At 50.3% G+C, this 11,774-nt stretch overlaps 1 protein-coding gene across 1 annotated transcript in view; it reads left to right on the forward strand.

Annotated features, from left to right (window-relative positions):
* Nucleotides 1-11,296, forward strand: part of LOC140459640 (rho GTPase-activating protein 25-like) — a 42,203-nt gene extending 30,907 nt beyond the window's left edge. Inside the window, exons 6-11 of the mRNA XM_072553950.1 lie at nucleotides 1,845-1,977; nucleotides 4,048-4,121; nucleotides 5,081-5,202; nucleotides 7,311-7,483; nucleotides 9,077-9,600; nucleotides 10,763-11,296. Coding sequence (XP_072410051.1) covers nucleotides 1,845-1,977; nucleotides 4,048-4,121; nucleotides 5,081-5,202; nucleotides 7,311-7,483; nucleotides 9,077-9,600; nucleotides 10,763-10,958 — 1,222 coding nt within the window. The 3' untranslated portion in view covers nucleotides 10,959-11,296. The remainder of the gene's footprint in view (nucleotides 1-1,844; nucleotides 1,978-4,047; nucleotides 4,122-5,080; nucleotides 5,203-7,310; nucleotides 7,484-9,076; nucleotides 9,601-10,762) is intronic.
* The last annotated feature ends 478 nt before the right edge of the window (nucleotides 11,297-11,774 follow it).

Raw genomic sequence — 11,774 nt, forward strand, 5'->3', positions numbered from 1 at the left:
ACTAAGCAAGAGAGAATTAGGAAAGAGCAGGGACCAGATGGGATAGCTCAGCAGAGGACACAGAGAGAGAGAGACAGACAGACAGACAGACAGACAGACAGTCAGAGAGAAAGAGACTGAGAGAGAGAGAAAGTGACAGAGAGAGAGAGAGAGAGAGAAAACCAAGTCTCCCAGATCCTAACTTTGGTCCGCCAAGGTCATTCTCCTCCAAAGAGTTTGTGATAACAGAAGTATTTTAGTCACAGCTTGGCCAGAACTATAATCTGAGCCCTCCCTCACAGGGATGAAGCTGAAGGGGTGATTGAGCACTGATCTGTTCCAGAACAGGTTAGTTTGAGTGTCTTCAGTTCACCCGGAGCACTAGGACAGTTCCGTTGAGGGATGTGGTGGTCACTTGCTAATGATTGAGCAAGGATAGGGGCTTTCTGCTCAATGATTGTGCAATGTTTCAGGGAAGCATCATCTTTCCACAGTGGGGAGAGCTGTTAATCTCTGACATCACCGCTGACATCACAGGCCACTCACCCCATTGCGATTATACCCATTCCAATCTCCACATCTCCCTGCACATTACATCTCTCCAGAGAATCATTCAAAGCCCTAATACATGGCATACAAACAATGACAAACAGATAAAGAGCCTTTCGGTGCACTCTCCCTGCTCTGTAAATGGGCAGGGTAAACATGACACTCCTCATTTCCACCATCTTCTCTAGCTTTCTCCCAGCTCAGCCCAGACATAAGGCAAAGCCGACGGGATAAGTTCATTGGAAAAAACAACATTCGCCAGGTCCCATTCGCTTTGTCCCTGAGAGCAGGCACATACTCAAGCCTCACTCAATCAGACATTGGCATGTGGGTGTTGCTGGCTGGGTCAATATTTATTGCCGGCCCCTAGTGAAGGTGGGGGTGAGCTGCCTTCCGCTGCTGTCCCTGTGCTGTAGGTAGACCCACAATGCGCCCTTGGAGAGGAATTTCCAGGATTGTGACCCAGTGACTCTGGAGGAACGGCGAGAAATTTCCAAGTCAGGATGGTGAGTGGTTTGGAGGGGAACTTGCAGGGGGTTAGATTAGATTACTTACAGTGTGAAAACAGGCCCTTCGGCCCAACAAGTCCACACCGACCCACTGAAACGCAACCCGCCCAGACCCATTCCCCTACATTTACCCCTTTACCTAACACTACGGGCAATTTAGTATGGCCAATTCATCTGACCTGCACATCTTTGGACTGTGGGAGGAAACCGGAGCACCCGGAGGAAACCCACGCAGACACGGGGAGAATGTGCAAACTCCACACAGTCAGTCGCCTGAGTCGGGAATTGAACCCAGGTCTCTGGTGCTGTGAGGCAGCAGTGCTAACCACTGTGCCACCGTGCTGCCCACATGGTGTTCCCATGTACCTGCTTCCCTTGTCCTTTCAGATAGAGGTGGTCATGGCTTTGGAAGGTGCTGTCTGAGGATCTTTGGTGAGTTTCTGCTGTGCATGTTGTAGATGGTACACACTGCTGCTACTGAGGGTCAGTGGCAGAGGGAGTGAATTTTGAAGGTGGGAGATGGAGCACCAACCAATTTATGTTATTAATGTCAACAAACTTCCACATCATTCCCATTGAATCCAAGTCATTTGATCCAGTAATTCACTTGAGGTTGAAGTGTGGGAAACATGGGGTTGAATTCCTTCCCCTAACAGTGAGGGTTTTGTCATTGGGAGGGAGAGCTCCTGAACTTCTCAGTTGTTTGATAGGTCATGCCACCTGTGGGGTTATTTGTGGAGTGAATTCCTGTGAATCCTTCCTTTTCTATTCAGGGTTTGAGATACTGCAACTTGCTTTCTCTTGCAGGAACACTGATGTACACACCGTAGCCTCTCTCTTTAAGCTGTACCTGAGAGAGCTCCCCGAACCAGTTGTCCCCTGGTCTCAGTATGAAGACTTCCTGGCTTGCAGTCAGCTCATGAGCAGTGATGAGGAGCAGGTATGTTCTGGACCTGTGTGTTCTGCAGTGCTCCGTGTGTTGGGTGAAACAGAACCCAATCTCTCAGTCTCGCTGCCACGTGTTCAGACAGACAACAGCAGGAGTCCCAGCGTGTTTCAGAGCGATGACGGGGTTCCGATTCTCAGAATAAAGAGGAACTGAGCTCGGACGGGTTCAGGTCCTGGAAATACACAGGGCATGGTGTTGTTCACCATCCCTCACCACAGCTGATGGAGAGAGTAAAACAGTATGGACCATCCTGTGGTTCATTGTTACGTCTGTCTAAGACTCTGGTGAGACCACACTGAGAATATTGCAGTCAGTTGTGGTCACCACATTCCAGGGAGGATGTGGAGGCTTTGGAGAGGGGACAGTTGGGATTTTATCCGGATGCTGGATTAGAGGCCATGAGCTATAAGGAGAGCCAAGAAAAAGCTTGCGTTGTTTTCTCTGGAGCAGCAGAGGCTGAGAGGAGACTTGATAGAAGTCGATGGAATTATGAGATGCAGACTGATGATCAGAATGTTTTTCCCATTGAGTTGAAATGTCTAATACTTGGGGGGCATACATTTAAGGTGAAGGGGAGGGGGTGATGTTCAAAGGAGATGTGAGGGGCAGGTTTCTCACACAGAGACTGGTAGGTGCCTGGAACACACTGCCTGGGGTGATGGCGGAGGCAGATGTGCTAGGGATGTTTAAGGGACTTTGAAATAAGCACATCAATATGCAAGGAGTGGAGGGATGTGGGCCAAGGGCAGGCATTAGTTTGAGGTCATGTTCAGCACAACATGGGGTGGGCTGGAGGATCTGTTCCTGTCCTCTACAGTTTGATATTCTGTGTTCCTCCCAGCGGATGTCTGGCAGAACCTGTCACTGTGATTGTGCATTGGGATCCTCTGATAATTCCCACCCTCAGCTGCACAGAGAATGTGTGTACCTGCTGGGGCCTTGCAGTGGGCAAAGGGAAGGGGTTCAGGTCTGCCAACACCACGGTGTTTCAGCTGATGTGATAATACCATCGCTCAGACCACAAGATGCTGGGTGTGGATGACGTGGTATTGAAGGATCCAACAGACAATCATTACAGCTAACTGTAATGTCAAACAGAAAGATGACATAGCTCAGGCACACAAGTGTCTGAGCTAACATGAAGCATCTGAGGTTAGAACAGAGAAGTATGTTCCCAGAAGAATCACATTCTTCGAGTGATCCAGGGTAAGTTGGGGGATGTGATCCTTAAGGCTTCAGGTCAAACACTGTGATGTAATGATAATATCACAGGCATGGTCCCTCAAGGCATCCTGACGTACTGACTGTGAGACATCACACAACACTGGGGCTGTCATTGTCCTGCTCCAGTGAAACCCCAAGGAAGATATGGATGGTGTTAAAAGCAGGCATTTCTGAATATCAGCCAGGTCACCCTGAGGAACATGGTGTATGAAAGCTGACCACACTGTGAGCTCTGAAACTCATTCTGCAGAATCTGCAGTGGGTAGACAGGTCAGAGAGCTGGAAATGTTACCTTCACATTGGGAAGGCTCAAGCAATCCCCTCCAGCTGTCAGCGCTCTGACTCAATGGAAGAACAGGCCCCTGTCAGGAGTTGAGCTGGTGCGGTGTGGTTTTGTTGCATGCTGGTATGGGGAAAGAGCTCCAGTACAGCTGACAGGAACAGCCTTTGGAGAAGGGTCACTGTTAACTCTGCTTTCTCTCTCTCTCTCTCTCTCTCTCTCTCTCTCTCTCCAGCATTTCTCCAGCATTTTGTGTTCGTGTTTCAGATCTCCAGAATGTGTTATCTCATTGGTGTTGTGTTGAGATTATCTCAATGTCCTTTAGAGGCGTGATTGGGATAGGAGGATTGACATATATGACATGTGAAAAGGAGGGCAGGGGTATCAGTTGAGAGATGTTGCCTTGTTGGTACAACCTTTCCCCTCAGTACAACAGAGATCCTAGACTGGGACAGTGAACACAGACTCTAAAACTGCACCAGAATCTTCTATCAAACATTCACAGGGTGGACAATGAGAAGAGACAATCCATCTGACCTGTAACTTATTCTCCACAGGGTCAACAGGAAGTGATGAGGCAGATTTCCTTACTGCCTCAGGTGAACTATAACCTCCTCAGCTACATCTGCAGGTACTGTCCCACCGTGCCACACTCTCACTCACTCTCATCCCAACCTTGGCCTCTCCCCAGCTTCAGAACAGAGAGTGATGTGGGTTCGGAGACAGGGAGAAGAGAGGGGAGAGTGGCAGTAAGGGATCTAGGAAGTCGGTGGGGGGGTGTGGTGGCGGTGATGCAGAGCTCAGGAGAGAGCAATGTGGATCATGTAAAAGGGGGTCTGGAGTTCAGGGGGTGGGAATGTTGGAATGGCAATGAATGCAGGTGGGATTGGAAACAGGAACGTCAAGTTTGGAAGAAATGGATGTCTGACATGAAGAGATGGGAATTATGTGTTCAAGGTTTCGATAGATGACAGTGGCTGAATGGACAAAGGAACAGTGCTTCCCTGTCACATTCCAGAAACATGATTTGCTGATGGATTTTCCCACCTGGGAGCGTTGACCCTACCCATTCCAAACAGTCAGAAACTGGTGGAGAATGTTTTGAGAGTCCACTGGCAATATTGTTTCCCCTGAGGCTGGGTTTCAGAATATCAGGATCCCAGGTGGTCCTCCAATATGGAACGCTTGCTGGGTAACTCCTTAGGGAATCCTCAGGGGTAGGATTTCCATACCATCACCCTCACTAGACAAGTGGGGTTTAAAGACAGACCAGTTCCCTGGTCCCTGTGGCTCTGATTCGAGGATCCTGAAAAAGGTCGATGCAGGGATTGTGGATATACTGGTTGCCATCTTCCAGGCACTGGGGGAGGAATTCAATTCAGCCAGATCTTTCAAAAAGGAAACAGGATAAAGGCTGAGAGTGGAACAAAAATAATCAGACCTGGGGAAAGAGCTGGCAGGCAGAGGAGGGGCAGAATGGCCTCCTTTTATCCTGTTGTCTCACTGATACCAACATGTTCTTTCCAAATTGTTTCAGACGATTGGTTCCTGAGTGAATGTTTGTTTATTTTATTTTATTCCCCTGGGCAGGTTTCTGCATGAGGTCCAGCTCAGCTCCAAGATCAATAAGATGAGTGTGGACAATCTGGCAACTGTCATCGGGGTGAATCTCCTCAAGCCCAAAGTCGAAGATCCCGTGGCCATCATGAGAGGCAAGTCAGAGTCTCGCGTCTTCCGGGAGACCTGTTTGAATTCTCCCTCGCCCGTCACATCCCTGTCAGGTAGTGGTGACCAACACTCGGTGCCACAGAGGGTAATCGGTTTGAGTCTAGCTGGGTCTTTAATCATTGTGGAGAGAGGCTGACACATCAGAGTGTTGACACAGCATTCCCAGGTCAGAGGCTAGGCCAGGAACTCCCCAGTGGTTGTCCGCCATTGTTATGGACCAGGCCAGACCCCCTCAAAACATTTTTAGAAGGTAGCCCAGACCCTAACTCTGCTGATTGTTTTAGGCAGGTGTAAAGTAGATATTCCAGGAGAGATGCAGCTGGTCAAACCACTTAGATTTAAACAAAACGGAACAGGCTACTGAATAAAACACAAACAAAAGAGAATAGAATACAGAATAACTTAATCTATCCGAAAACCCAAAAGATTGTCCCAATTTAATGATGCTATTTCAAATTCCTGCAACAATCCCCATAAAAACCCCTTGGCAAAAAGGTAAAACTAGCCACAGGTTGTTACAGGATAGAGAGAGAGAGAGAGAGAGATGGCAGAGAGATTGAGCATGGAACCTCCTTCCACTGTTGCTGTTTCTTTGGATTTCCCAGCTTAACCTGACCAGCAGCTCTGCACAACCAGACTGTGAAAACCAAACCAAACTAGAGAAAAGCTGAGCTGGGAGAACTGGCCACTCCCTTTTCATTGGACAAGGATTTTTATTAAACTTCAAAACTTCGTCAAGTAGATAAATCCCGACACCTCGGAACCCATGACTTTATGACCCCGCAGAAAGAGAAATGGCACCCTAACCTTATTAAAGGAGCAGTATTGTCACACCATTAAAAAGGGCCCAAATCCAGAATGGCATGAAATATTCTCCACTGGCCTGCATGGCTGCAGCTCCATCAGGAAGCTGAACATCATCTGCCTGTTTGGTACCACATCCACAAACATCCCCTCCCTCCCCCACCGATGCTCAGTAGCAGCAGTGTGTACCATCTACAAGACGCACTGCAGCAATTCACCAAAGATCCTCAGACAGCACCTTCCAAACCCACGCCCACTTCCATCTAGAAGGGCAAGAGCAGCAGATATATGGGTACACCACTCCCATCCGAGCCCCTCACCATCCTGACTTGGAAATATATCGCTGTTCCTTCACTGTCACTGGGTCAGAATCCTGGAATTCCCTCCCCTGAGGGCATTGTGGGTCAAGCTGGACCCCACTGTCTACAGCAGTTCAAGAAGGAAGCTCACCCCCACCTTCTCAAGGGGCAACTGGGGAATGGTCAACAAATGTTGGCCCAGCCATCAGTGACACCCAGATCCTGCGAAAGAATGTGAAACTTTTCCAGGAAGAGATTACCCATCCTGCCCTCACACGTTAAATCGAGTATAGGAAAAGAAATGTTCCAATACTGTGGCTTGGTGTGAAAGCTGGCAGGACTCCATTGTATGCATGTCCAATGACTGCTGGGGTGTGGTATCTTGCAGTTCCCTTCCTCGGAACAGTCGGACTTTAGACTGGTGATAGAATTGGGCCTCAGAGGCTTCACAATGTTCATGTGGCTTGCTCACATTTGGCAGAAGCATGGGGCTCGCAAACATTCAAATCAAAACTAGGGCAGCACCAGTCAGTGACTGGAGGGGTCGGGGAACCAGTGAGAAGAAGCAGTAGGGAGATTTCAGACCCCAACCCTGATCCCATAGTGAGCTAGGCCCTGCATTGACAGCCGGAGATTACCCTGCAGCTCAACGTCGCTCCAAACCACTGCAGGAACTGCTGATCAGAAACCTGGTCAGAGCAACTCTGAGGGTGTGAGCCTGTGGACACCAAGCCTGGCCAACAACTGGAAATACCTGACTGATTCCAATCAGAAAAGCTGTGCCTGAGGCCAGAGTTGGGAGAGTGTGCAGAGAGGGTGGGAAGTCAGCCAGTGAGACCTTTCTGGGCCAGGCCAGTATGGGGCTTGTTGGAGCTGTCCATGTATTTACTGTCCTTGTCCTGATCATGTGGTGGGAAGGTGCTGCGGTCTCAGCAGGACAATAACAAGAAACTCTCTTTGTGTGTCTGTTTCTCTCTCTCTGGAGACAGGGACCCCTCAGATCCAGAAGCTGATGACTGTCCTGATCAGCAGACATGATGAACTGTTCCCTAAGTACAAGGATAAACCTCCTTCACCCTCCTTGAGAATGTGCGCCCAGCGAAGCATGGTGGGCTGGGGGGCTGCTGACCCCCAAACAGGAACGACAGCAGGAACACACAAGGTGAGGTTGGTAGATCACACTGAGCAGCTTACTCTGGGCTTTCTGAATCACCACCATCACAGCCCGTCCCACTGTGCCTCATCAGACAGGCCTTCCTGCCTTTCCCCAGGAGATCCCCGGCCTGGCTTTGGAAAGGCACTCTCCCAGGATGGGGAGGCTTTTGGGGAGAGGGCATTTGGAAGCCGGAGATCCAGACACAAAGCAATCCGTGTTTCTTGAGGAGGGTGGGAGCTGGAAAAGCAAGGAGATCTCTGAGATTTTTCCCCTTGGGCTGGGTTCGGATCCAGAGAGAGAGAGAGAGAGAGAGAGAGAGAGTGGGAGAGAGCTGGGGTCAGAGTGAGGCAGGGGGTGAAGGAGGGTAAATATTGACTGAGATCTGCAGTCGCGAGCTGTGATGGCCCCTGGTCCACCTTCAGACAGTGATAGTGGTGTCCTGGGGAACTGGGAGAGACAGCTGATATCTGCTGAGCTCAACACCATCTGGGAGGGTCAGGAACAATATTGAGTCACTGCCCCAGGCCACAGCTAGCAGCCTTCAGGCTCTCTGCCAAAGCCCAGTAGCAAAGTGGGATCCAGGGGATACACAGCTCCAACAGCAATGGACAGGGTTAGAACATGGGGCGAAGTTACTGTCTCTGTCTCAGCATATCCCCTCTTTGTTATCACTGAGGCCAGTTCTGATTTCCCAGTGATCTCCATCAGGGGTACAACAGCAGTACCCAGAGTCAAGGGTAAGCCCATCTCTATCCCCAGGCTTCAGCACAGGACAGAAAGGGTGCCACTCTGTCACCCAGACTGTCCCTCAGCCAGGCTACCAGGGTGGGGGGGGGGGGGGGGGGGGGGTGTAAGCTCCCATACGCCTGTGGGGAGACAGGCAAGTATGTGGCTCTGATCTCATTCTGAACAAGGGCCACTGGACCCGAAAGGTTTACTCTGTTTCTCTCACCACTCCACAGATACTGTCAGACCTGCTGAGTTTCTCCAGCATTTTCTGTTTCCTGGTTCAGATCGCCAGTATCTGCAGTCCTTCAGATTTTTCTAAAATGTCCTGGCCTGAGAGCATTCCTTGATGTTGTAGAAATATAGAAAATCCAAGCGGGAGTCGGCCATTCGGCCCTTTAAGCCTGCCCTCCCATTCAATACAGTCATGGCTGATCATCCAACTCAGTCCCCTGTTCCTGCTGTCTCCTCATGACCCATTGACCCCTTTAGCCTGAACTCCTCCTCAAAGATATTCAAAGATGTGGCTGAGAATGTCACAGTCTCCCCACTCTCTGGGTGAATACATCTCTCTCCATCTCAACGCTAAGTGACCAGTGACTCCCTGGTTCTGATTAGGAACATCCTTGCTGCATTTCCCCCCGTCTAGTCCAGTTTGAGTCTGATTAACAAATACAAGGACATTGTTTGGTGTGTGTGCGCGCGTGTGTGTGTGCGGTGGGGGGGAAGCTGTCTGGTCGCTGTTTCTTCAGTATGACTCCAGGACCACAGTGATAAGTGCTCTAGGATGTGTCAGGACCATGAGATGTTCTACAGGAATGCAGGCTGTCACTTTGATGGGAATGTTAACAGGAATGTCTTTCCTGTCCCTAGGGAGAGCGTGATGTGAGCACAGCAGAGGATGAATTGGAAAACTGGAATGAGAGTCCTCGGAAGAGGACACAAACCCTCCCGGTGCAGAAGTGTGCAGGAACATCCAACAGTTTGGAGGATGCTGACTTCTGGAAATGGTCAAAGGGCTCCCCGGTCAGGAACAACCAGGATCCTCTCAGGGAAAAGCACAGGCGCAGTTTCTCCCAGGATAGCCGGCAAACTGTGGCTCCCTGTCACCTCCAGCTCTCCCCTCCCGGTGACACACCGGCCCCACCAACAGCCTCTGTGGCTCATGCTCAGGATCAGGAACGTCCTAGCTGTCGACTGACAGTTACCTGTCCCTGTGACGAGACACTGAGCCAGAACACAGCAACTGACTCATCCCAACACTGCACAGAACCCAAACCTGAGAGCCAAGGGGAAGATCACAGAGCCACAGATGTAGCAGAGCTCAGGGCACAGCTGGACAACCTGAGGAAGGACTTTGAAAGCAAGAGGAAGGATTACGAGGAGAGAATAGAGAGGTCAGTGTCGAACACACATTTGGGGACCCATGGTGGTGGGTGGGAGGTGGGGTGAATAGGTCAGGAACTGCAGATAGGGTGCATACAGAAAGTGAGACATGGAACAAAGAGCTCACCAGACCAGTGCAAGGCCACACATTGGTGTGAAGGGACTTTAAACTCAAATGTGGAACTTTGGTCAGTACAGCACAGGATTTAGTCCTCTGGTTCACCATGTTATGCCAAAAGTGGGCTCAAAAGTCAAGCACAAATAACGAACAGCAATATGTCCAAGTACAGTCCTTCCTACCCACAAGAGCAAAACCTCACCACATGACAAATTGGGACGAGGGCCAACTGGAAATCCAAGTAGATGTGACAGCCTCAAAGGACAAATCCTTTGCTGAGCTGCAAATCAGAGGAATTGCATGATCCTGTCCAGGGAGTGGGGTACAATGACCATTTGCCATGGCCTTCTGTGACCCACTTAGAGTGCAAACTGAGTTGGTGTCCCTGGGACAAGACTGTCACAGACAGACTGTCCTTATCTCAATGCATTTCCTCCAAGCTGGACTGTCAACAGTGTGAAAGCCAAAACACTTTCTCCAGAACCAGCAATCCAAAATAAAACCCACAGCTATCACTGCCTCGCAACCCTTGGGGGGGTCAGAGGGAGAGGGAGAGAGAGGGAAATAGGCTGATGTGGTTCAACACTGCCACTTGCTGTCAGATCCCAGAGATGGGAGATATCCTGCAGACCAGGCGGGATAAGGGGGGTAACAGAATAGGTGACAAGGCTGGAAAGGGACAGGACAGGAAGGCTGGGGTGAGCGACAAAGAGACTTGGGGTCATTGTGCACCCCAGCACCATAACCTTTGATGTTGGAAGGCTGAGCTGTCTTCGAGCAGCAACTGGAAACAGTTGGAAGCTACCCAGGCAGTTGGTGAGTGTGAATAACGTGTCCAACTGCTTGTGTGGGATCGGTTCCCTTGGCTGTGTTGCAGGGTGACAGCCACCCACAGTGTGGGTTCACCTCCCAGCTACACCAGTGGCGGTGTTCCCTTTGCCTGTGGCATGGTGACCTTTGGGTTCATCTGAGCCCCGGTTCTCTGTGTCTGTCACGACAGGGCTGCTGCTGCTGTGTGTTACACTGACCCAGTCAATCCTGCTGTTGTTTTCCAGCTTGGAGAAAGAGAATTATGAAGTCTGGGCCAAGGTAGTGCGACTGAACCAAGAGCTGGAGCTGGCTGGGAAGCAGTATGAAGCCTTGGAGATCCGGTTACAAAATGCCAACAGGGCACGGCAGGAGGCAGAGAAACGCAACCAGCTGCTGGAGCAAGAACTCACCAACTTCTTTCAGAAAAACAAGGGAAATTAATACTCACTCTCAACACCCTTCATGGAGCTGCTTTCATGGGGCTGAACTGACTCATTCACACAGACACACACATACAGACACACACACGTTTCCCATAGCAAAGTTTCATTACAGTTCACCTGACTGGCGGACTAGGACAAGGGGAAATCTGCAGGACTCCCTTCATGTTGAGTAACATTCCCTTGAGAACGCGGTTGGCTGGAATCCAACAGTGGGCTGGCACTGACTACAGAGGACATGTCTGACTCTGTGTGTGGAGGGATATGTCCAACAGGCTGAGTGACAGTGATGTTCCTCATTGGACAGAAAAAGCTGCTCTCTCTCTCTGTCTCTCTCTGTCTCCCTCTCTCTCTCTCCCTCCACCCCCCCCCCCCCCCCCCCCCCCCGCCAACTGTGTGTGTGAGCCCTCTCATGGTGATCAAGAATACCACAGTACCTGGTCCAGATGAGGACTTGATCAGGTTTACCAGGGTAGGTAATCCTCTCTCTGGTTTGGTGTCTCTCAGTCCATATCCAGTGCAGTGCTGGCCTGATCAACCATATTCCTCTGGGCTGGGTTGGTGAATGTATACTTGGGAGGGTGAAACTGCGTTGGAACTTCAGTGGGAGTGGGCTGTGGGACATCTCTGTAAGGTCTTCAGCAGGAGTGAAGGGGGTTCCATTCCTCGTTCAGGGTGTGTCGACTCATTGACTCTCCAGTTGTATGGTCACCAAATCTCTGTCATTGGCTGTCTGAATGGTCAGGGTTGAAAATGTGTTGCTGGAAAAGCGCAGCAGGTCAGGCAGCATCCAAGGAGCAGGAGAATCGACGGTTCG

The sequence above is a fragment of the Chiloscyllium punctatum genome, chromosome 35, assembly GCF_047496795.1.
Source record: "Chiloscyllium punctatum isolate Juve2018m chromosome 35, sChiPun1.3, whole genome shotgun sequence".
NCBI lineage: Eukaryota > Metazoa > Chordata > Chondrichthyes > Orectolobiformes > Hemiscylliidae > Chiloscyllium > Chiloscyllium punctatum.